Source organism: Pleurodeles waltl, chromosome 7, assembly GCF_031143425.1.
Source record: "Pleurodeles waltl isolate 20211129_DDA chromosome 7, aPleWal1.hap1.20221129, whole genome shotgun sequence".
In the NCBI taxonomy this organism is placed as follows: Eukaryota; Metazoa; Chordata; class Amphibia; order Caudata; family Salamandridae; genus Pleurodeles; species Pleurodeles waltl.
The window spans coordinates 441,730,761-441,757,156 of record NC_090446.1 but is presented as its reverse complement, the minus strand read 5'-3'; the positions used below and the strand labels follow the sequence as shown (position 1 = coordinate 441,757,156).

Here is a 26,396-nt window from a genome sequence, read left to right as displayed (position 1 = left end):
CCTCCAGGGGAGCCAAACAAACACCACATTGGTTATTACCCAGCAGTACAGTGATGTCATCCACCTAACAGCCAGGAGGGTTTGGCAGCACCTACCCCCATCAGAGTGAAGCAAACCAGAAGCAGTCTTCATATAAAATCATAAAATAATTAATCTGACTGCACAGTACCTGATGTGAGCAAATATTCCTAAATGGTGCCCAGACATCCTGCAGCCGAGAGGATGCAGGCAATAAGTCACTATACAGTTTCGTTTGTTCACTACAAAACGTGAGTTCTGTAGCCATTGGTCTTTCGTTGGGGCTTTGCCACAACCCCAGTGCTTCGCTACTAATTTATTAGTCAACAGCACAGGAAGAGCTACAAATTTACAATCAGTACTGGTAATCTTTTGGAGCTATCCCACCAGCGCAATTAGTAGGGGTTATGTGTACCTAAGGTCAACCATTTCCAGCAGTAAATTCCTAATCTGTGACCAGAAGTGCCAAATCGGCCCACATCGCCACACCAGGTTAACAAAGTCTGCCTTCCCCAGTCGCTGCGCACTATACGAATTGTCTTTTAAACCCCATTTGTACGACTTCCGCTGGGTGTAATATAGACAATGGAGAAAGCAGAAGTGTATAAGCCTCAATCTACTACTTGGGAGTAATTCTCCTGTTGGCGCTCAGCAGTAGAACCACATCTCTGTTATTTGCTGATTAAGATCACCGTCCCATGCCAAACCCACCAGGGAAATAGCCCTAGTAAGCGGCTTCTGTATTGCGCTACAGATAAGGGAAATTCATTTTCTGGGACTGGTAGCAGTAACCAAAATTTCTAGTGAGCCAGATATGTCTGGTTCTCCAGGTAACATTGGAGTAAGCTTCCTGCTTGTCATTTTAAGGCTATGAAATAGGTAACACTCCAGCGGCATAGGTATGTGTTGGTGTGCAAGTGTGTTCAGTTCAATAAATGTTGCATTAGGGTAGAGGTTACCACATATGACTAGCTGCAGACTGGGAAGCTGGGCACACGAATTGGGATCCACCGCTAACACTGAACAATGGATGATCCCGTAGCAGTGCCGCAAGGGGATACAAAAGCAGCAGGGAAATGTCTGACGTATTTTGCCCACACAAGCACCATGCATTGCACAGGGTTAATTTTATTTGCTCTGTGGGGCACCCTGGCCAAGAGGGCTACATTTAATGGATGTGGGTGAGCTACATCAGTGTTGACCACCAAGTGGGTTAATTATTTTACGGGATAGAGCCTATAGTAGGCAAAATTTCAGATGATATGGCAATGTCATTTTAGACCAGGCCATTCGAGGCGGTTTTCCTGCCAAGACTAGGCGCAATAGCAGGGTGGTGAGTGTTTAACAGCTTTTTCAATCAGGGGAATAAACATATTCACAAAATAATAAAGAAACCACAGCAAAATCACAATTTTTATCAAGTCAATACTCCCTGCCATTGGCAATGTCAACATAAGCCATCCAGCAATTCTACCCTGCCATTGTTTAAGGTCAGTACTTCCTCCTTATCTGGACTTATCCAGAACCCAAGTACTTAACCGAGGGGCCTGCCGATGCCAACATGTATTTCAGCTCAAACTGGTTTGTGCACTTTGTGAGGGGAAAAACATGATTTTGCCCAGTTTATGGGGAGTCTGGACCATTTCCCAAAGTGAATGAATTCCCTGATGATGGGGTGGAGTTCACTCTGCAGATTACGTACGTATAATGTAATATCATCCGTGTAGAGCAAAATTAAAAGGGGTCAACCCCAAATCGCAGTGAATATCCGCTATATTTTTGGCACAATATAGTTGCAAGAGGCTCCAGAGCTACTGCCAAGAGAATAGGAGATAGAGGGCACCCCTGCCATGTCCATCTAGGCACCTCGATAGGTGCAGCAACCTGCCCATTCAAATACAATCTGGTAATTTACTTTATATAAAGCTGTTTGACCAGCCGCATGAAGTAGCGAGGAATACCCATACTTTGTAGAGTAGCGAACAGGAAATCCCACTCAAGAATTGGGGCATTGAGGAAGATTGCTGCAGCCTCAGTATTCGGATCAACTTGATTCAATAGGGCGATGAGTGTACGGAGATTACGGGCTGTTGACCTGCTTAGGACAAACCCTGCTTGGTCAAGCAAAACCAGGCTGGGTAGAAGCAGTGCAAGCTGGTTTGCCAGGAATTTTGCTATGATTTTACTATCACAATTCATCAGTGACAGTGGCCGTTATGAATGACAGTCAGTGTCGTTGGGTTTAAGTAACGTGACAATAATGGCTCCCCACATGGAATCAGAAAGCTCCTCTGTCCCAAGAGCTTCCACATACACAGCCAGCAGATGAATATACATTTTAGAAAGCTCGTCAAAGAACCCATCTGAGCCTGGCGCTTTTCCATTAGGCAGTTCATCAGTAATTTCTCACATAGTTATCGGACATGCCAGGAAGTGCTTCTGAGCATGACGTATCCAGGCCAACTTAACTTTGTGTAGATACTGTGGCAACTTGGTACTTAGCATGCAATGTCGGAAAATAATCTACACAGAGCATACTGCAACTCGCCCACCAAACTGCGAATTTGTGTAATTGCTGCTGACTCCCATGGTTTCCTTACTGCATGGGCTAAGGCCTGCCTGGTTTGCCTTGCTCACTGTTTGTGTGTGTGTCTGCATATTTCCTTAGGTAGTGAGTCAACCTTTCCCCAGTGTGCCATTGTATTCTGAGATCTCATTACGCCTGGGTTCCAGGAGAACTGGAGTGGAGATGCTAACCATTCTATTTTCTGTTTGATGATCGTTTCTAGCTTGCGAGGTGAGAACGCAATGTTCGCGACACCGGGTGCTGCTTTGAGATGCATTCCACCATGAGCAACACCCTGAAGGCCTGCTACAGGGAGGCATATGTGTCCACCAATTGCTCACTGTCATGAAACTAGCAGCCTACCACTGTCCGAAGATCCTCTTCCTCTCAGAGTACAGTGTCCAGTAATGCATTAGTCAGGAGTTGCCAGAGTCGGGCAGTCAAAGGATGCCCAGGAGGCTGTAGGTGCAACAAGACTGGCAAATGATCCGAAAATGTACGAACTAAGTGCACCACGGCTACAGTCCAGGTGCTAACGTCATTTGTTACTAGCCAGAAATCTAACCTAGACTACTGTAGGAGGCTGGCCTGGTTTGTAGTTTGTACCAAAGGTACTTACACCTTATACCAGGTCCAGTTATCCCTTATAAGTGAAATGTTGTCAGTGTCTAGAAGCCAGGCTGTCTAGAGGTAGGTGTAGTCAGAGTAGCCAAGGCTGAACAAGGTGACATGCAAAGCTCTTGTAATACCACTGTAGTCTCACAGTACTCACAAACATGAAGGACAATATTCAGTGTTAACAAAATACAGGTTCTTTATTTTAGTGACACAAGGCCAAAAATACTTCGGAGACTATACTCCCTTAGGAGGTAAGGAAATCACACAATATATACACTAGTAACCAAAAACTGGTAAAAACACAATAGGAAAACAGTGCAAATAGTGAAAATCACCATGGGCCTAGTGGCAACACAAACCATATACTAAAATAGTGGAATGCGAAAGTCTGTTTCCCACCTAGGCAAGTGTAGTGTGTAGAGGGGCGCTGGAAGTGTAAGAAAACACCAAAGGTAAGTACAATACCCCCACCCAGAGCCCAGGAAAGCAGGAGTAAAAACACAGCAAGTTTCCTAAAACACACTAGCAAGTCGTAATAGAAGATAATGCAAGAACCACAAGAGACTGCAAGACACTAACGATTGATTCCTGGACCTGAAGACCGGTGGAAGAAGGGAACCAAGTCGAAGAAGCACTGAAGAGTTCAGGCAGAACAGGAGCCTGTTCTAACCCGGATGAAGGTGCAAAAGAAGAACCAGCGGTGAGAAGATAAAGTCAGTATTGCACCAAAGAAGACAGATGCGGCTTCCTGGTTGGTGCAGATGTCCTACGCTGGATGGATGAACGTAGTCTCGTTTGCATCGCTGGAATTCGCCAACAAGCATTGGTGGAAAATGGCGCTGCCTGGGTCTAAGGGGGACCTGGTGGCCTCTATCCAGGAGGGGGAAACAGAGGAGGCTCTCAGCAACTCAGAGAGCCCTCAGAAGACCAGCCAGCTTGCACAGGAGTCCCACAGCACGCGGATAAAGAAGGTGAAAATGGAGGCCCACGCAGCATGACACAAAGGATTCCCACGCCGCCGGAGAACCACTCAGGAAGCTGTGCATCACAAGATGGAGTGCTGGGGGCCTAAGCTGTGCTGTGCACGAAGACCTTCTTGTAAGGTCGCACACAATCCTTTGCAACTGCAAGTCATTCACTGCACAGGGGTACCTGTCTTGCATGGGGAGGCAAGCTGGACGTTGGGATTGTCTGAGTCACTTTAGTCCACCACCTGTGTTGCTGGATCAACGCCTGTCATCTGGAGAGGGGACCCAAGCCACTGGTCGTCGCTGCAGAGAGGTGCCTGCGGAAGCTGGGAAGTGACTCAGTCACTCCATGGGAGATTCCTTCTGTTCTTCTAGTGCAGGCTGAAGACAGGTAGTCCTCGGAGGATGCACAACCTGGAAACTGTTGCAGTTGCTGGCAGAAGCTGAAGTAACAAAGTTGCAGAAGTTGTCTTTGCTTCTTTGTTGCAGTTTTGTAGAGTTCCTGGAGCAGTCAGCAGTTGATCCGTTAGTAGAAGATGAAAAAAAGGATGCAGAGGATTCCTGCTGGGGTGTTGCAAATCGAATCTGAAGAAACACCCAGAGGAGAGACCCTAAATAGCCCTGAGAGGGGGATTGGTCACCTAAACAGGTAAGCACCCATCAGGAGGGGTCCCTGATGTCATCTGCTGGCACTGGCCACTCAAATGCTCCCAAAGTGCCCCACCACCTTGGAATCCAAGAAGGCAAAACCACAGGGCACTCTGGAGGAGCTCTGGGCACCACCCCTGGGGTGGTGATGGACAGGGGAGTAGTCACTCCCCTTTCCTTTGTCCAGTTTTGCGCCAGAGCAGGGATTCGGGGTCCCTGAACAGGTGTAGACTGGATTTTGCAAGGAGGGAACTCTGTGCCCTTCAAAGCATTTCCAGAGGCTCTAGGAGGATACCCCTCCCATGCCTATAACACCTATTTCCAAGGGGAGAGGGTGTAACGCCCCTCTCCCAAAGGAAATGCTTTGTTCTGCCTTCCTGGGATTGAGCTGCTCAAGCCACAGGAGGGCAGAAGCCTGTCTGTGAGGTGGCAGCAGCTGGGGCTGCCTGGAAAACCTCAGAAAGCTGGTATGGCAGTACTGGGGGTTCACTGTGGAGCCCCCAGAGTGCATGGGGTTGTGCAATCAATACTGGAATCAGTATATGGGGTATAATTCCCAGTCGTTAGACACCTTACATGGCCATATTCGGAGTTACCATTGTATTGTCAATAACATGGTATTGACCTATGTCCAGTGCACACTTAAAATGGTGTCCCTGCACTCACGAAGTGGGAAAATGGGCCTGGATGACGTGGGGGCACCTCTGCTAGTGCAGGGATGCCCTCACACACAGGTACTTTGCACCCAGCCTTCAGGTTCTGAAGGCCTGACATATAAGTGACCTATAGTGCACACACTATTTCAGACAGGCTGCAATGGCAGTCCTGTAGAAGCCTTTGCATGGGCTCCCTATGGGGGGGAAAAGAAATGCTGCAGCCCTTAGGGTTTCCCTGGAACCCTAATGCCCTGGGTACCTAGCTACCATATACTATGGAGTTGTATGGGAGGTCCAGTATGCCAATTTAAAATATTTGGTTACCAGTATGGTAAGGACAAATTTGGAACCAGAGAGAGCATAAGCACTGGGAGCCTGGTTAGCAGGATCCCAGTGACACAGTTAAGCATACTGACCAAAACAGTGAAACATTCTGACAAGTAGGCCACAAACCATAAACACTGGGGTCCTGGCTAGCAGGATCCCAGTGACAGTCAAAACACACTGACAAACAGGCCAAAAATGGGGGTAACAATGCTAGAAAGAGGCTACTTTTTCACAACTACATATTATGTACTCCCGAATAGAATGTACCTTGCTGGAGGATCAGGATTTCTAAGACGTCGGACATCTCTCAAGCATCCATCTTTGACAATGTGATTAAGCATCACAGAAGATTTTCCGTGACCTCGAGCTTGTGAGTGCGATCTGTCTAAGCACGGATCATTAGTCATGTTGAAATCACTTCCCCAGATTATGGTCCAATCTGTTTGCGTTTTCAACATAAATGTAGATTATCTGTATTAAAACCAAATGTGTTCACTAAAGTCATAGGCTGTGCTGCCAGCACCCCCCCCCCCCCTCCCATATATATATATATATATATATATATATATATATATATATATATATATATATATATATATATATATATATAAAAAATAAAATAAAAAAAACTCTGGGTCTGCCACCGTGTATACCAGTCGGAGCGGTGTACCCTGTTTAATAGGAATGGTAACGCCTTTGGTATAGGGAGAATACGAGGCAGCATATCCAGAGTTGCCAATTTAGGAAGGGACAGGGATTCGGTGCGGGTGACAATTGTGTTTCTTGTTTAAAAAATTTTTTTTAATTAGGTCTCTGCAAGAAGGCAGCAATTTCTGTACATGTTTTCTATGATTACTAAACCACGCACATTCCACCTGAGAAATCCCCTGCTCATTAGTACTGGGTGGGCCTTCGGACAGGAAGAAATTCTGTCTTGCTACCCACTGTAGGGCACCATGTATATGACTCAAGACCCCCATCAATCCACGCCAACGCAGTAGAGAAAAAAATAAATAAACACTGGCGTCCTGACCACCCTCTAAACACACCCACCCTCCACTCATGCCAGCCCCTGAACATGGATGACAAATTGCCTCCCCCTTCAATTGGCCAACAAGGAGAACTAATTGATCTTGAAACACCTTTAAGTAGCATATCAATGTAACATAATTCCCATGCTAGAGTTTACCAATGGAAAGTGGCCAAATTCTGGGGTCTCAACCATGGTGGCCTCCTCGTTATAAATGTCAGGTTTGCTGGGTCATCTGTGTCAATTCATATCCGGTAAAGTAACTCCTAGGGTAGTCACCTATCGGACCAGGGAAGGTGTTAAAACATTGTGCAGTGTCCAATGGCAATCCGTCACATGTAAGCCGATGTGGCTCCCAAGTGCCTCAGGAGGCTGGCTCCACTGTTTCCATATCGAATGCAGTAGGTGAGTGATCAGTACCCCAGTCACGCTGAGGGCACCGGACAAGCGGAGTTTCTTGATGCAGGCAGCAACCTGCTGTGGCTCAGTGAAGAACCTGGTGGTTCTTCGATGAGAAATTAGGAGCCTTGCCAGGTATAACATAGCATATTGTAAGTGGAATTTTCAGAGTTCCTTCTTGACTGCAGGAATGCGTGGCACACCTCCTGAACCGCCAGAATGAAACTGGTGTAGAAGGATTGTCGGTCACCGTAATATTGCAGATCAGCACGTTCTCTTGACAACCGGAGAGCAGTGTCTCTATCTTGATAATTGAGCAGTTTGGCTAAATAGGGACAAGCAGGTGCCCCTGGAGGAGGCCAAGTAGCTAATGACCGAAGTGCTCATTCAACAAGAAACATCTTGGAGAATGATTCCACTCCAAGCAGAGTTGTAAGTAGAGACTGCACAAAGGATTCAATCTTTCCTGTGTTGGTCAATTCAGCTACTCCCAGAATGGGAGGATAATGCGCCCAGAGCTGGCCTTCATATCCTCATTTTTAGCCTTGACCATTTTCAGGACTTAATCCATTTGGTGTAGCTTCTCTTTATTTACCTGCTGCGAATCCTCCACAGCGGAGATGTGGTGCTCCGCATCCGTGAGCCAACCTTCATGCTTCTCCAACTTGGCAGCAATAATGTCCATCCTGAAGTTCAACTTGTCTATTTTTTTTATTATTTTTTTAAATCGATTGCAGTGAGTCTAGACTGCAAATTTGGTAAATTCTTGACCTCCAGGAAGTCTGATTCTAGGGCCACCTCTGAGTTTCGGTCTTCGACCTTCGACTCCTTGTGCACTGTATGCCCTTCAAACTGCAGTTTCGACTGCCTGGAGCAAGACATTCTCCCCATGGCTCGGGGCGAAGCCTCAGAGCCACTAATCCGCAGTATAGGGTGTGGCATAAACACAGTGGCCACCTCTCCTTCCTGGGTGCACAGCGACCATGTGCCACAGCCGCTATCCGCAACACCAGGCACCAGGGATTGGATCCACTACACACACCATAAGCACACTGCTTGGCACCTGCACTGTATGTGAAATGTCCTGCATTATTACTCGGTAAACCATAATAAGCAGGCAAAGGAGGCATCCTTTCTTGTTTCGCAGGAGTGCATCTATGGCACACAGCCCACTCCCATGCTCAGTAAGGCACTGCTAGCTGCTCCTCACAGCGCCAAACAACTCTCGACACCCATGGCTTCCTCTACACTCAAAGCATCAGGATCCTCTGCCACCCAACGCAAGTCTCCTCAGCATCAGGCAGCCCCCAAACATCCCAGCACCACGGAAGCAGTTCCGCAGTGGACCCAATCCCTTAGTTCAAAGGCCAGAGCTGCCGCCAAGAGGCCCCGTCAACATTTACTTGGCAAAAATCCTGGCAAATGGTTACAGAAGGCTCACTGCAGCCTCGCTCCAGCATCCAGGGGATCGAGGACAGCCTCTGGGCCCCAAGGCTTAGGATTGCAGTATCTAAGTGCTTGCGCCAGGGGGAAATTATGTTGCAGCTGCCATTTTGTCTGCCCTGCCGCAGCTTTACCTACTGAGTCCACTGATGAGCTTGGTATGTAGGTGACACAGGACAATCTCAAAGACCCCGGACCCAGTTTTCCACTCCATAGACAGAGTCATTGTCATCGGGAACTAGCAGGGGACGCCCAGATCTTGAGCAATCTTACTTCCAGGCAGGCCATAGCTACCCCCCACCAAATACAGTTGATTTTTGGGAAACCAAAAAAAAAACTTCCTATATGTAGAATTTTCCTGCAAGAGACACCTTTTTGGACCAGCGCATTATTAGTCTAAGGGAACCCATGCAAATGATAAGAACTTATTGATTATAATACTATTTATACTGTCACCATTCTATTCAATAGTCTTTGTTCCAGCCAAGAAAATCAACTGGACCCTCCCAGCAAACTTCATCTAGGGTGAAAACCTGGAAGGTACCAAAAAAGCACAGTGCAAAAGCAACTATCTGCCTCAACTCCTTGAGGCAGGAGAAGCACTCATTTCTATATTCTATGTTAGCCTTCTGCTTATATCACCAGGCCATCTCCACTAGGTTTCAGTGGCAAAGCTTCAGCCTCAAGTTCTTGGACCATCAAGGTTTGCTGCACACTTAACTTCTTGCATTCTCAAACAGCTAGCTCTGTCACTCTCAAGACCGCAAGCAGACAAGCCCTCCCCCTACTGCCGCCTTGAAACTTGACGCTAAACATGACACTCTAATTAAACAATACAATAGTCTAGCCGCATCAGTTTTAGAGCAATCTTACTCCTCCAGGACCTGCACCAGCATTGTCCAGACTATGCATGTGATCATGAACAAGCGCATCTGAATAAATAAGCCACCACGCTAGGAGAATCTCTGCATCTGGCCCTCACTCCAATCGTGTCCTCCCCACGGTCTTTCTTTTTTCAACACTTTTTATAGGTGCTGGCCCACAGTCCCGTAAGAGAAGGCTCGCTGCTACTCCAGGGAATTGATGTGCTTTCAGCTCAGGTTTCCCCCCCCCAACTTTGTGAGGCAGCCAGAAAGTGAAGGGTCCTCCAGAAAGCTGAATACTAAACGGCTGGGCATGACATCCTCTGTGCTCTCATACTGCACACTATATTGGATTTTCACATAAAGCAAACAATTACCCTGACTTCCAATTCTGTCCGGCTGATACATATCGTCTTCATCGGAAAAATCACTTAGTGCATTTAGCCAAGTCCGAAGTTATCCGAAAATAACCTATTATTTATTAATTATGATAATGTTGACACAGGCCTAGCGAATTCCAACCAATGCCCTGTTAAGGAGACTGTTTTATCAAACACCAACTGTTATCAGAAGGCCAACAAATCCGTTTCCCAGATACCAAAAACATATTTTACAATAGAAAACAAAGGCACTTACACCCTTATTTGGAAAATGATCGATAAACAGAATATTTAAGCAGTCTCATGCTTAAAACATAAACACCTCTGTTAATTATTACTTTCTGGATTCAGACTGTAACACACCCATGGGCCAGGATGCTCTACATCCTATGCATATTTTACTTTTTTTTATTCTCCAAATTTCCTGACTTCACACTAGCAATTTCCAGCCGTGAGCTTGTGATTGTAGTCTTTTTCTTTTGTATTATTTTTTATTTGGGAGAATTCACACAGCATACAAAAGGCAATAATAAAGCAAAGACATTGGCAACATCATGGCATAATATGATATAAATAGTTTAGTGTACAACAAGTAAAAATAGATACTTAACTCAAAGCAAAAATTTGCACAAATCCGGAGTCTCAAATTAACATCACATATATATTGACAAACTCTGTCATCTCCCCTCTCTCATCCACAAATCCACACCACTATATCGCCTAGCCCAGAGTTTCCCATAAACTGTGAAATTTCTTAAGCGATCCAGATCTGAGAGCATACCAATATTCTAATTCTTTATTTTTTTGCATTTTAAGGCACCACTGCACATACAAAAGTGTACTAACCTTCTGACACCTCAGAATACCGGCCCATGAACTACTGGATCTGCAAGTGGTGGTCTCTATCCAGTCTTCAGCCAATTCTAAGCTATCCCATATTTTGCTAATGTCTAAATTAATTACAAATGGTCTTATACGGATAAAAGACCCTTGCATAAATATCATAAAATGTCTGAATGAGTGCTATATTTCCTGTCAAATTTTCCAGCTTGCTGTGTTTAAAAAGTCTGGAACCTTGTGATATCCATTGGAATCCCACCTAGTCAAGAGGTTCTTTTCTAATAAAGGACGATTCCTGAGCCAAATACGAGCCAAGCGGGCTGTACCATTAGTGCCCCAAAAGTTATAATGCTTACACATTTGATCTTTGCGTTGAAGAAGCCATACTAAAGTCTTGTATCTGACATTTTTGAGAGATCTTGTAAGGCGCCGAAAAATCCTGAAAAATCAGATTAATAAAAAAAAAAAATATATATATATATTAAAGTTGTCTACGCTCATCCTACGATGAACTTTTGAAAACATAAAAGTTGTCTACGCTCATCCTACGATGAACTTTTGAAAACATAAATCTATATAAACAATGTGCAAAATTAGCAAAGTAATACAATTTCAGATCGAGCAAGGCAAGACCACCTTCCTTTAGAGTACTACAGAGCACCTCAATAGCCAGTCTAAGTGTCCTATTCGCCTATATAAAGATCAAGAACATGCCCTCTAATTCCTTAAAAAAAAAAAAAAACTTAATCTTCAGGGTGCATGGAACCGCAGATAATAAGCAAATGCATAGCAGAAGAACTGGCATTATAATCAGAGCTACCTGGCCTATTATTGAAAGTGGTAAATCAATCCAACTAGAAAAAAGAGCTTTGATCTTGTGAATCAGACAATATAGTTCAGAGCAAATAGCTCATCCACATTTTCCAAAACATATATTCCTAAATATCTTTCAGGGCGGTGATTCACTAAGGGGTGGATTTCTGTTGGTAAAGTGTCTAATGCACAATTATTTAATAAGATTTCTGTTTTCAACTCTTGAAAGTTTTGAAATATTTTAAAAACCTGGTTTAGATTTGCCTTTTCTGGCTTTAAGAATAACAATATATAATCTGCATACAATTTAATGGGGGTCATTCCACTTATTGGGGATTTGATCATGTTATCACTGCGTATAGCTATGGCTAAAGGCTCTATAAATAGCGCAAAAAGAGTAGGCGACAAAGGACATCCATGCTGCGTGCCCCTAGCAATCGCACAAGACCCTTTATTATAAGAATTAATGACAATCTGAGCTGTAGCCCCTACAAACAAATGTGATATACTCTGACTCAGCCATTCAGGGAATCCAAACTCACAAAATATGGCATAAGGACTGACCCTGGACACAAGGGCAAATGTCTTTACCGCGACTAATTAAAAAACATGGGCAGAGATCCGGTTTTGTGAAAAAAGGTAAAAGCATCAATTAGGAAATTCGTATTAGAGAAAAGTTGCCTCCCAGAAATAAATCCACACTGGTCTGGATCTATAATAGATCCCAGAATTTTACCCATCCCATTAGCCAACACTTTAGCGATTATTTTATAATCCTTTTTTTAGGAGACTAATGGGTCTAGAGAAGTTAACATCCTCTTATTTTTTATATTTTTGTTCGGAAAGCTAACCGCGGTGCAGAAAGAAGCCGGGACCTCTCCCTCCTATAATATATGATTGGCTAGTCTTACTATTTCAGGATTTAAGGCTGGTGTAAAAAATGTGTTAAAACTCAACTGGGAGCTCATCTCCACCACATGGTTGTCCACTAGGCAATGACTTCACCACCTCCTCTATCTCCTCAAGGGTAACTGTGGATAGCAGAGCCTGTGCTTGGGTAATACCAAGCTTAGGGAGAGAAAGCTGAGTTAGAAAACTTTTAAGTCGATCCATTTTCACCTCTTTATTTCAATTTAATTTTCAATCTGTACAGGCTCTGTCAGCCTAATTTTAGTTTCATCATCAAATAGGGAGGTAACCTTGTTCCGCATCCGATGCTCATGTGTCTGCCAGACTAAAAATCTCCTAGCATACTCGCTCTCTTCATACACCTTCTGCAGACAGGCAGCATTTGCTGCATAGTCGTGCTCATAATAATATTGCATATTCACTCTCACCGGCTTAAGTGCTGATTTATTAGTTGTGGTCTTTTTACAGGAATGTGCCAGATTTGCTTGATGGAGAGCGATCTCCAAATCCCCCCCCCGCTCCTCCCCTCCCCTCAGCGATGCACCTAGTGCCCTTCTATACCTGATACTCTGTGAGGTTATTTGACCGCAAATGGTTGCCTTAAATGCTTCCCAGACACAATCTACGCTAGTAGATCAGAATAACAAGCTATCTCACGGTTTACTTTCTTGCACCATTCTTCGTTCTCAAGGTTGATCTTATCAAAATGCCACCTCAGAGTAGGCCTCTCAACCTTTATCCCATGGATCTCCATCTCTACCAAAGAATGATCTGAGAAATTACTCAGAGTGTCTGTAATTGCAAAATGTAACTCACAGGAGGACAAGAAATAATCTAGTATAGCGGCTGAATTTTGCTTCCCCGAGACACAAGAATACTCGTGTTTCATTACATGCTTATCGCTCCACAAATCAGTTCGATCCAAGATTTCCATACATTTGGATATGGCTTTTTGCCACCTTTGTCTTATTCAGCCTCAGGAACGGGGGCATGGATTGTGGTTACAGTCAATCTATGTTTATGAACCAACCCAACTAATAAGAGCCCATCGTCCGTCTTTGTCTATTTCAGAAAAGGCAACCTGCAGCAGGAAGAACTTATTAACAATGATAGCCACCCCGCTGTGAGCAACATTTGCGGACGATATGCATTGATGACCAGCCCATTGCTTAAAAATGTTATAATTTGGTATCTTTTCATCTTGGAAATGCATCTCCTGAAAAAGGACCACATCAGTTAAATTACCTTTTATCCAATCTTCCATCGCCTTGGGTTTACGTTTATTGTTTAAACCGTTCGCATTAAATATAATAATAAGAAGCCCTACCCTTATGGAATTGCATTATACATTTCCAATCTGCCTTACAAAATAAGCCACTCTGATGCTTTTTGACTGATATGGGTAGCTATTAATAAATCTCAGCGTCCTAATGCATTCCTTAACTTTGACCACTTCACCATGCCCTTTATCCCTGAGTAGCAGTACATTAGAGATGTTAAACCTGCGCTGCAAAGCGCAAGTGCCTGAGAAAAATAAGTTGGAATTACATTTTTGTAGGAACGCCTGCCGCCCCCACTCACCACAGTTCCTTCTGTTTGCAATTTATTACTCCTAAAGGTGCTGGATGTGCAAAGTGTAAACTGTATACCAAGGCGTCATGACTCACTATTACTATATTGCTGACACCTTATCAGGCGCCTGCCATAAAGTGCATTGTGCTGAGCTAACATATGGTCCCTTAAAGTGCAGTGCAATAGCGGCTGAAGCACCCCCACCCTACTGTGCAAACATTGTATTCCTTAAAGTACATTGCAACATCAAAAAAATATTGCACCCTGAGCACCCAACTACTCTCCCACCACGAGTACTGATGCTGCTTGCATCCACACCCTGTTCGAACCACTTTCTGTCCCTGGGTACTGATACCTTTCTGTTTCTACCAAAGTTCCAAACACGCCTGGCTTCTGAAAGAGGCCTGTAGTCTAAGCAAATAATGTATTGAACTCTCCCATTTTTCCACTGCAGAGACCCCCCAACCCAACCACTACCTACCCCTTCCCACCCAACCATGACACCAACACACTTACCCCTCGAGAGGGGTACCTTGGTCCGCACCTCCCCTCAGACCCTCCTTTCACCCTGGGTGCCATGACACTGTACCCTAGAGCACTCGGACACATGTACTTCTGGGGACAGGGCAAGGGAGAGTGCGCTAGCAGCAGAACGCGCTGGTCAGCTCTGCTGCCACCCCAGTATGCGTCACTGTCTCTGTGATTGTAGTCTTGTGTCCATTAGTAAATAAGGTGTGATTTAGAAGAAATCTGTACTTGCATGTTCTCAGTCACCTTTCTAAACAAACAACCAACAAGCCTTCCCTATAAAGCCAGGAGAATGTAAATGGAAACAGTGACTAAGATCCTTTCACCATCGCAGCAGTCAGAATGAAACAAGGGCCAACTTCACTTTATGGTTTATTGTAGGGTGATGTGGCAGCCCTGCCTCACTGACAAGAATCAAATGACTATCAGGCTGCTGCCCATTTGTTCCTGTTTTAGAGGTCTTGCACAGCTCAGCTGTTGTTGGATTCTAGGTGCAAATCTAAAATGGTATAAAGAAATTAAATAAAAGGCCCAGAGGAGCATTTTAGAAATGATTTCGCTTTACAAAAAACATTCCAGTGTTAGCATATAGGAGGTAAATGACTTTTTACTTACACATTTAAAGAACAAACCAAAATAAAGAATTATTATCAAAAATAAGTATTTTTCTTCTGTTATAAGGTACAAACAAATGGGCAGTGGCTATAATCTTTAAAATATGTTTAACCACATCTGCGTTCTTCATAGCAATAAAGTACAGAAGGTGTGTTTATGTAGTAGCACCAACTTTACCTGCTGTGATACAGAGCCATTCACTGTATTAGGGACCTACAAGAATAGAAATAGTTTCTGTTTATTAAATGGCCATCCTTGCATGTAAAATGTACAACAGAAGAAATAGCTATCATTCTGATGGCTCCCTCTTCTCTTTGTGTATTCCTCCCCCCCCCATTCTTGAGCCCTCCCTTCAACCTCTTTTCTTAAACGTGTTGATGCATTCAAACTTGCTTTTCCGCTAACAACTTATGCCTGTCTCAAACTATTGCTCCTTATGCTCTCGTACAGTAATATAGTTTGACACACAAAACGATTTGTTTTTTTGATGTTAAATGTCTTTATTTTTGTCACAACAGTGCAGTGAATATAAAGTTTCATAACTATCATGAAAGAAAGTTTCAATTCTATTAAGGACACGGAGGCGAGGATTATGATTATCTCTTTCCTTTATTTTTCTCAATAGCCTTAAACAACAACAGTCAAAGACCACGACTCCCATGGGTCTTTGCAATAACAATGCAACAACCTCAACATCAAGGAAAAGCACTTCCTCTTTCTTCATGCAAACATCCTGCATTAAACCATCTTCTCAAAATTCCTGCTTCTGGTCAGGTCCTAGGGAAACAAACATGGAATACCAGTCTCCATAGTGCAGAAACATCCTGCCACACATCCATCTGTATAATCAATAATTTGTCAGGAATTAAGTGAAACTATTGACCGGTTCATTCAATGCAAAGGAGTATCAAAACAGTTATATGAAGCAATCAAATGTCGTAAAAATAATGAGCATACTCATTAATAACCTTGTAGACTCCATACAAGATAGAGGGGAGGATAATGATATGACAGAAAGAGTCAGTGGGGAAATCCTCACCTCTAGGTCCCTAATAGGATTGAAAATGTCCTTCATGATAGCTATAAAATATATTATTCTACATCAGAACTGAAGGCTCAATTTCTGCTTGTTTAAAGCTGCCCGACCACCAGCGATGCCATGCTTGTGATGGGCTTAAAATAAAAGGTCTTAAAAGTGGAATATGAAGACCAACCTGCTGCTCCAAGAATATCCTCTAAGTGACCTCCTAGAGAGAAGACCATCAACACCATTGCTCCCCTAGTACAATGGGCACCAAAGACAGTAGTATTAATTCCAGCCGCTTATAAAACCCATCTCAACCAAAGGGCGATGGTTGATGCCGAGACCGGGTTGAAAGGTTTCATGAGAGAGAAAAATAACGGAGTTGTTCCCAGAGGATGACATTCTTCAGTCAGGGACTCTGATACAGCGAACCACACACAGTTTATGGTGAGCAGAAAAAGGTGGGTAATGAACCACCCCGGTATGAGACTTTGTATGTCTGGAAATTGTGAAGGATACTTCATCAGGGTTAAACATGGGTGCTGTTAGCGCTACAGCACAAACATCAGATACCTTCTTACAAGAAATGAGACACAAAAGAATAGCCAACTTACCTGTCAATTCCTTGTGAAACCAGAATTGGTTATCCTGGCAGGATTCAAGCATCCGCAGCATCACATTCACATGCCAGAGTGAGGAATACTGAGGTTCAGGTGGAACCGAAATGTGAACACCCCTCAAAAGACAACAAACCAAAGGGTGCCCCCCCCCCCCCCCCCCCACCCCACGGTATGCCATGAATAGGTACATGCCCAGCGGAAATGGCAGATCTGCATGAATTAATCATGCATTATACCAAATCCCTTTTCTGCCAGTTCGGACAATAAAATTGACAATATACACTACATCTGTCCCCATGTGATCAAGGTCCCTTCACAGACCCTAGTATGACCATCTACGCCAGACTGCCCCATACCTTTTGACTGGATTGTGCCCATGCTTTCTTGAGAAGAGCAGCAGCTTGCATTAAAGGTCCTGGGACTTCCCAACATCCCATGTAGTCCTGCAAGCCATCAAGAGGAGAGTCCCGTCCTGAACCATTGTTGTAAGCTTCCCTTAGGATCTATCAGAAGTTGATGTGTCCGGGGATTGGGATTGGAAAATCCATAGAAAGTTCCAGAAGAACTGAATACCATACTTGCAATTTCCAAAGCGGCGTCACTAGTTCACCTCGGCCTTCTGCCGTCGGACTAGCGTCATGAGTGTAGTGATCATTTAAAAGGGAGGAAAAGCATACTACAGTCTTGGAGAAAGGCATCCATCGCTTCTGCAACAGGATCCGGATGTCATCTGAAAAAAAACACAGTAGTTGATGGCCGAATCTCGATGCAAAGAAATCTACTTGACATAGAACCCACTGATCCATGATCTTCTGAAAGAGAAAAGGATCCAGTTTCCAAGCGCTGTAATCCTTCAGGAGTTGTGGCTGCCAGTCTGCAGTCTGGTTGAGTCTTCTCGGCAGTACTCCGCTGCGACTAGCCGAGATGTTGTCCGTCTTTAGCAGAATAGAACAGGACCCCTTGTCAGCCTCCAAACTCCGTATAGCTAACAATCCAGCCAGGAGCTCCCGGCAGTTGAAGTGGAGCGATTCCGCGTGCCCTTTCCACTGTCCTCCTGTGGTAATATCCCTACAGTGTGTGCCCCATCTTTGCCGACTGGCATCAGATTAAAAAACCAGATCCATGATGACCAGAAGATGGTCCTGCCATTCCATGCATGCAGGTGGTCAAGCCACCATCGAAATTCCATTTTGGCCTCCAGAGATAAAGAGATCTCCTGGGCATATGTTAAGCCATTTCTGTGGTGTTGTGCTTTCAGGGATTAAAGAGCACTGTAATGCAATAGGCCCAGAAAAATCGACTGGATGGATTACAATAATAGGCCTACAATCGTGGCTGGATGAGGATTTCTCCCTCTCCACCGTTTTGCACAACTCTTTGCTTATCAGGAGCATCTTCATTTGAGGTAGCCAGAGGGATTGATTCACTGAATCGATCTCGAAGCCCAGGAAGGGCATCGGCTGAGCTGGAACAAATTCTGAAGGTTCCCAATGAAACCCAGATGTTGAAGAAGGGTTATGGCCATGTGTAGTTGCGTGACCAGAGTAGCTCTCTGTCCTGGTGCCTCATGAGGATGCCAACTAGATACACTGTAAGTCTGGATCCTCATGCTCAAAGCCATTCCATGATGGGTCGTAGTACCTTGGTGAAGCATCAAGGTGCGGAGGACAGACCGAATGGAAGGCATGTTTATTCGAAAACCTATGTGCCCCATTCCAACTGAAGAAAACACTGTGGGGTGGAAAAATCAGGATGGTAAGGTAGGTGACCTTGAGTCTAGCCTCACCATCCAATTGTTAGGCAACAGAATAATGTGAAGGAGATGAATAGGCTCCATTTTGAAACTGTGATACACCACCCACTGGTTGAAATCTCAGAGACTGATTACTGGTCTGAAACCCTTGTTTTTCTTTTCTACAAGGAAAATATTGCTCAGGAAATCCCTTGGATGAAGGGTGGAGGGAGCGATTGCTCTCTTCTCTAGGAGGTCTACAACTTCTTGATCTACCACCTATGTCTGTTCCTTAGAGAACATTAGTGGTCTGGGTCAGTAGTTCTGCAAAGGAGTACCACAGAATTCTATGTGGAAGCCCCTCACAGTTTGAAGTATCCATGCGTCGCATGTTTTGGTCTCCCAGTTCTGCTTGAGCCGCTGCAGTCTGCCCCTCACTCCTTAGAGGGAAGGGATATCGCTCCGTTGCCTCTTCGACCTCCGCCACGGCCTAGAGAGGGGTAGAACCCTTGGACCTTCTTGTGATCCTGCCATAGGATGGAACATTTGGTCCGAAGTTCATGGGGGTTGGTAGTAGATGTGCAGCTGGAGTGCCACTACCTCTTCTGTCCCCTCCTAAAACATGTTGGTTAAAAACCTTGCAAATGGATTGTTGTGCCTTGTCGAGAGACAAGAATATATTGACCAAGCGCGAGAGCTACTTGATGAATGGGTCTCCTAAAAAGACCTCCAGACTGCCCTGGCTTCCATGGTGGTTAGCTCACCCAGTCTGGGTTTAATCTTAATCATAAGAGAGCAACATTGCTCTGTTGATAAGGTGCAATTAGCATTGACCAAAAAACGGAGGGCCCGCTGGGCCCACCCTGAAAAGATATTGGTGTCAATCATGTGGCTGGCATCTTCAGCCATACCAAGAATTTCGGTCAGAGGACCCAGGGCGTCAAGGATTTTATCCTGGCAGGCCTGCCAGGACCAATCAAAACCTTTAACAAAGTTGGTTCTGAATGTTGCCATTTTGGGGTTGATGTCAGGCGTACAAGCCACCTTACCATCTAAGGAGGGTCAAGGACACTCTTCCCTCAAACACCCCAGTACCCCATGGTCCATAGGTTTCCGAATGAGACAGACCACATATTGAGCCACTTCTGCAGGGGTTACCCGGTCCACAGAGCGGTGATAATTGTCCTCAGGATTCAGCAGACCCGGTATTCCCGCTGAGACTTGGTCACCCTCGTCATCCAACATGTGCTTCTTGGCACTGCCTTCTGGTCACCACAGTCTGATCAGTCCTGGTTCATCACCCAAGTCCTCATCAGGGTTACCCGAGCCACCACACTCCTACTCCACCACCCCCCCTCATAGTCATCTGAACCCTGTTGGGAGCAGGAATCTTCATCTGGGTATACCCAGGTTGGGAATTGTCCTGGTCCGATAGGGCCTCAAAACGCTTCTTTAGGAAAGCTTTGTGAAGCTGTTCAAAGGACTCAGAAGGAGGATATGTTGCGCTAGTCTTGGAAGCCGGTCGGGCTTTGCCTTTGTCCTTAGGGGATCCATGAGGGTCACTCGGAGGTGCAAGCCTCAGGCCTTCCTCATCCAGGGGTAAGAAACTGCGTTGTGCCATAAGTTCAAAAATGTTTTGACTCGGGGCACTAAAGCTGCTGTGACTGCTCTCTCCAGGGATGCATCTATGGCATCCACCAGTTCCTCATGCATGGGGACGAGTGCATGCTCCTACTCCATGGTTTCTCAATGGTCCTGAGATGCACCAGCCATGGTTAAAATAATGGGTTAGAATTACCAGAGGTTACCTCAATAAGTGCTGTTTAAAGGACAGTCACTGTTTTTATTGTGTAATGCTTTTTGGCTTGTCTGGGATACACGATTTGTAGGGGCCAATGCTTGTTTGCATAAAGGTTTAGATTGGCAAAGGTCCGCACCTGCAGGGGGCATTAGGGTCTGGCGCATTAACCGCCGCCGGGGACCCGGAAATTAGGATTTAAAGCCGCCTCAGCGGCAAACCAGCAAAATACAACATCTGGCATTCCCCTCAAGGGAGAGGGGAAAGAGCCTCCAAGGTCATCGGGCCAATGGGGGCACGACAAGAGCAAAGAAGAACCTACAAACCCTCCAATGGGAGGATGTAGGAGGCTGGACTAGCTTGTAGTGAGTACCTAGGGGTACTTGCACCTTGCACCAGGCCCAGTTATCCCTTATTAGTGTATAGGGTGTCTAGCAGCTTAGGCTGATAGATAATGGTAGCTTAGCAGAGCAGCTTAGGCTGAACTAGGAGACGTGTGAAGCTACTACAGTACCACTTAGTGTCATATGCACAATATCATAAGAAAACACAATACACAGTTATACTAAAAATAAAGGTACTTTATTTTTATGACAATATGCCAAAGTATCTCAGAGTGTACCCTCAGTGTGAGGATAGGAAATATACACAAGATATACAGGGAGTGCAGAATTATTAGGCAAATGAGTATTTTTACCACATCATCCTCTTTATGCATGTTGTCTTACTCCAAGCTGTATAGGCTCGAAAGCCTACTACCAATTAAGCATATTAGGTGATGTGCATCTCTGTAATGAGAAGGGGTGTGGTCTAATGACATCAACACCCTATATCAGGTGTGCATAATTATTAGGCAACTTCCTTTCCTTTGGCAAAATGGGTCAAAAGAAGGACTTGACAGGCTCAGAAAAGTCAAAAATAGTGAGATATCTTGCAGAGGGATGCAGCACTCTTAAAATTGCAAAGCTTCTGAAGCGTGATCATCGAACAATCAAGCGTTTCATTCAAAATAGTCAACAGGGTCGCAAGAAGCGTGTGGAAAAACCAAGGCGCACAATAACTGCCCATGAACTGAGAAAAGTCAAGCGTGCAGCTGCCACGATGCCACTTGCCACCAGTTTGGCCATATTTCAGAGCTGCAACATCACTGGAATGCCCAAAAGCACAAGGTGTGCAATACTCAGAGACATGGCCAAGGTAAGAAAGGCTGAAAGACGACCACCACTGAACAAGACACACAAGCTGAAACGTCAAGACTGGGCCAAGAAATATCTCAAGACTGATTTTTCTAAGGTTTTATGGACTGATGAAATGAGAGTGAGTCTTGATGGGCCAGATGGATGGGCCCGTGGCTGGATTGGTAAAGGGCAGAGAGCTCCAGTCCGACTCAGACGCCAGCAAGGTGGAGGTGGAGTACTGGTTTGGGCTGGTATCATCAAAGATGAGCTTGTGGGGCCTTTTCGGGTTGAGGATGGAGTCAAGCTCAACTCCCAGTCCTACTGCCAGTTCCTGGAAGACACCCTCTTCAAGCAGTGGTACAGGAAGAAGTCTGCATCCTTCAAGAAAAACATGATTTTCATGCAGGACAATGCTCCATCACACGCGTCCAAGTACTCCACAGCGTGGCTGGCAAGAAAGGGTATAAAAGAAGGAAATCTAATGACATGGCCTCCTTGTTCACCTGATCTGAACCCCATTGAGAACCTGTGGTCCATCATCAAATGTGAGATTTACAAGGAGGGAAAACAGTACACCTCTCTGAACAGTGTCTGGGAGGCTGTGGTTGCTGCTGCACGCAATGTTGATGGTGAACAGATCAAAACACTGACAGAATCCATGGATGGCAGGCTTTTGAGTGTCCTTGCAAAGAAAGGTGGCTATATTGGTCACTGATTTGTTTTTGTTTTGTTTTTGAATGTCAGAAATGTATATTTGTGAATGTTGAGATGTTATATTGGTTTCACTGGTAATGATAAATAATTGAAATGGGTATATATTTTTTTTTGTTAAGTTGCCTAATAATTATGCACAGTGATAGTCACCTGCACACACAGATATCCCCCTAACATAGCTAAAACTAAAAACAAACTAAAAACTACTTCCAAAAATATTCAGTTTTGATATTAATGAGTTTTTTGGGTTCATTGAGAACATGGTTGTTGTTCAATAATAAAATTAATCCTCAAAAATACAACTTGCCTAATAATTCTGCACTCCCTGTATATACACCATACCAGAAATATGCAGTATAGTCTTAGAAAACAGTGCAAACAATGTATAGTTACAATAGGATGCAATGGGGACACATAGGGATAGGGGCAACACAAACCATATACTCCAAAAGTGGAATGCGAACCACGAATGGACCCCAAACCTATGTGACCTTGTAGAGGGTCGCTGGGACTATTAGAAAATAGTGAGGGTTAGAAAAATAGCCCACCCCAAGACCCTGAAAAGTGAGTGCAAAGTGCACTAAAGTTCCCCAAAGGACAAAGAAGTCGTGATAGGGGAATAAGGCAGGAAAGACACAAACCAACAATGCAACAACGCTGGATTTCCAATCTGGGGTACCTGTGGAACAAGGGGACCAAGTCCAAAAGTCACAAGCAAGTCGGAGATGGGCAGATGCCCAGGAAATGCCAGCTGCGGGTGCAAAGAAGCTTCGACTGGACTGAAGAAGCTGCGGTTTCTGCAGGAACGCAAAGGGCTAGAGACTTCCCCTTTGGAGGACGGATCCCTCTCGCCTTGTAGAGTCGTGCAGAAGTGTTTTCCCGCCGAAAGAACGCCAACAAGCCTTGCTAGCTGCATATCGTGCGGTTAGCGTTTTTGGACGCTGCTGTGGCCCAGGAGGGACCAGGAGGTCGCAAATTGGACCAAGAGGTAGAGGGGACGTCGAGCAAGACAAGGAGCCCTCTTAGCAGCAGGTAGCACCCGGAGAAGTGCCAGAAACAGGCACTACGAGGATGTGTGAAACGGTGCTCACCCGAAGTCGCACAAAGGAGTCCCACGTCGCCGGAGACCAACTTAGAAAGTCGTGCAATGCAGGTTAGAGTGCCGTGGACCCAGGCTTGGCTGTGCACGAAGGATTTCCGCCGGAAGTGCACAGGGGCCGGAGTAGCTGCAAAAGTCGCGGTTCCCAGCAATGCAGTCTAGCGAGGTGAGGCAAGGACTTACCTCCACCAAACTTGGACTGAAGAGTCACTGGACTGTGGGAGTCACTTGGACAGAGTTGCTGGATTCGAGGGACCTCGCTCGTCGTGCTGAGAGGAGACCCAAGGGACCGGTAATGCAGCTTTTTGGTGCCTGCGGTTGCAGGGGGACGATTCCGTCGACCCACGGGAGATTTCTTCGGAGCTTCTAGTGCAGAGAGGAGGCAGACTACCTCCACAGCATGCACCACCAGGAAAACAGTCGAGAAGGCGGCAGGATCAGCGTTACAGAGTTGCAGTAGTCATCTTTGCTACTATGTTGTAGGTTTGCAGGCTTCCAGCGCGGTCAGCAGTCGATTCCTTGGCAGAAGGTGAAGAGAGAGATGCAGAGGAACTCGGATGACCTCTTGCATTCGTTATCTAAGGAATCCCAAGAGACAGAGACCCTAAATAGCCAAAAAATAGGGTTTGGCTACCTAGGAGAGAGGATAGGCTAGCAACACCTGAAGGAGCCTATCACAAGGAGTCTCTGACGTCACCTGGTGGCACTGGCCACTCAGAGCAGTCCAGTGTGCCAGCAGCACCTCTGTTTCCAAGATGGCAGAGGTCTGGAGCACACTGGAGGAGCTCTGGGCACCTCCCAGGGGAGGTACAGGTCAGGGGAGTGGTCACTCCCCTTTCCTTTGTCCAGTTTCGCGCCAGAGCAGGGCTAAGGGGTCCCTGAACCGGTGTAGACTGGCTTATGCAGAATTGGGCACATCTGTGCCCAAGAAAGCATTTCCAGAGGCTGGGGGAGGCTACTCCTCCCCTGCCTTCACACCATTTTCCAAAGGGAGAGGGTGTAACACCCTCTCTCAGAGGAAGTCCTTTGTTCTGCCATCCTGGGCCAGGCCTGGATGGACCCCAGGAGGGCAGATGCCTGTCTGAGGGGTTGGCAGCAGCAGCAGCTGCAGTGAAACCCCGGGAAAGGCAGTATGGCAGTACCAGGGTCTGTGCTACAGACCACTGGGATCATGGGAGTGTGCCAACTATGCCAGGATGGTATAGAGGGGGCAATTCCATGATCAGAGACATGTTACATGGCCATATTCGGAGTTACCATTGTGAAGCTACATATAGGTAGTGACCTATATGTAGTGCACGTGTGTAATGGTGTCCCCGCACTCACAAAGTCCGGGGAATTGGCCCTGAACGATGTGGGGGCACCTTGGCTAGTGCCAGGGTGCCCTCACACTAAGTAACTTTGCACCTAACCTTTACCAGGTAAAGGTTAGACATATAGGTGACTTATAAGTTACTTAAGTGCAGTGTAAAATGGCTGTGAAATAACGTGGACGTTATTTCACTCAGGCTGCAGTGGCAGGCCTGTGTAAGAATTGTCAGAGCTCCCTATGGGTGGCAAAAGAAATGCTGCAGCCCATAGGGATCTCCTGGAACCCCAATACCCTGGGTACCTCAGTACCATATACTAGGGAATTATAAGGGTGTTCCAGTAAGCCAATGTAAATTGGTAAAATTGGTCACTAGCCTGTCAGTGACAATTTGGAAAGAAATGAGAGAGCATAACCACTGAGGTTCTGGTTAGCAGAGCCTCAGTGAGACAGTTAGTCACTACACAGGTAACACATTCAGGCACACTTATGAGCACTGGGGCCCTGGAGAACAGGGTCCCAGTGACACATGCAACTAAAACAACATATATACAGTGAAAAATAGGGGTAACATGCCAGGCAAGATGGTACTTTCCTACAGAGGACACCACCCTGCCCTCAGCTTCGAGGGCGGAATAAAACAATTCTGCTGCCCAGGCAGAAATCACTTTGTGGGCCTCGAGGGACAGCGCGCAGGAACGCGAAAGCGGCAGCAACAGGGCCTCCTCAATGGCATCCCCCACTTGGTTTGGAGTACTTGAAGAAGTGGGGTAAGTTCGGCTTTCTCTTCCCATAGGTGAGGATTCATCCCAAAAATATTTAGTTAATTTGCTACATATAAAAAAAAAAAAAAATCATTTTGCTAAAGCAACGCTCAAGTGAAGTTTAGCAATTTTGCAGGAATCGTTGGTTCGAATGTGGTAGGCAAGTGAGTGGGTTCCGTGAATTCTTTTTGATGCGGTTAAGCACCTAGGCGTTTGTGCTCGGAAAGCACGGAGAGGTTAGCAAGCTAACACATTCGCAGAGTCGAACCAGGTCTGAAGCAGGGTCGACCTTGGGTCTTGGAACTTGGATGAAATGCCCGGGCCCAGCTTTGAAAAATGTTTCTGTGCAAATTTTACCGCAAGCATTGGTTGGTAGATGATCATTGCACTGTAGCAAGGCAATGAGAGGCTCTTAATTGCTCTTGCGAGCTCTTGCCGGTTATTGGGCCACCATGATTTCCTATGCACCTCCCGCAGTCTAGATGGCGCCCACGTGGACATGTGTCGCGGCGCTTTGTTCCCATGTGTGCCCGAACCCCCCTATTTTTTTTTTTATTGGAGGTGGGAAGTTCTCAGCCCGCTGACTCCGCATCCTCCAGTTCCATCGGGCCTCGGGGAAGTTAAGGATGGGGGGCTGGGTAGAGGTGGCGGCGCAGCCCGAGAGCGCTTCTTCTTCGTGCCCTCCGTTGGGGATGGTGTTTTTGGGCCAGGCTGCGGTGAAATCGCACCCCCGTGTGTGGGGGCTCGCGCATGGGGTCGATTTGGAGCTGTTTGCGTGGTGGCCTCCTGGCCTGCTTTGTTCTTTCCACACATATTAGAAGGGAAACATATATATAATAAAAAAAAAATTGGAATGCACAGCACGTTCGAGCTGAAATAGATGAAGTAGCGCGATCGCGCGGTACAGACCCCAGCGCGTCTGTGCTGCAGAAGTAATTGGCAGCACAGTGTGGCCCAGGGACAGA

General features: G+C 45.7%; 1 protein-coding gene across 1 annotated transcript in view; it reads right to left on the bottom strand.

The window, feature by feature from the left end:
* Positions 1-26,396, bottom strand: part of TCTN3 (tectonic family member 3) — a 594,612-nt gene that overhangs the window by 423,281 nt on the left and 144,935 nt on the right. The window contains exon 7 of the mRNA XM_069243971.1: positions 15,371-15,406. Coding sequence (XP_069100072.1) covers positions 15,371-15,406 — 36 coding nt within the window. The remainder of the gene's footprint in view (positions 1-15,370; positions 15,407-26,396) is intronic.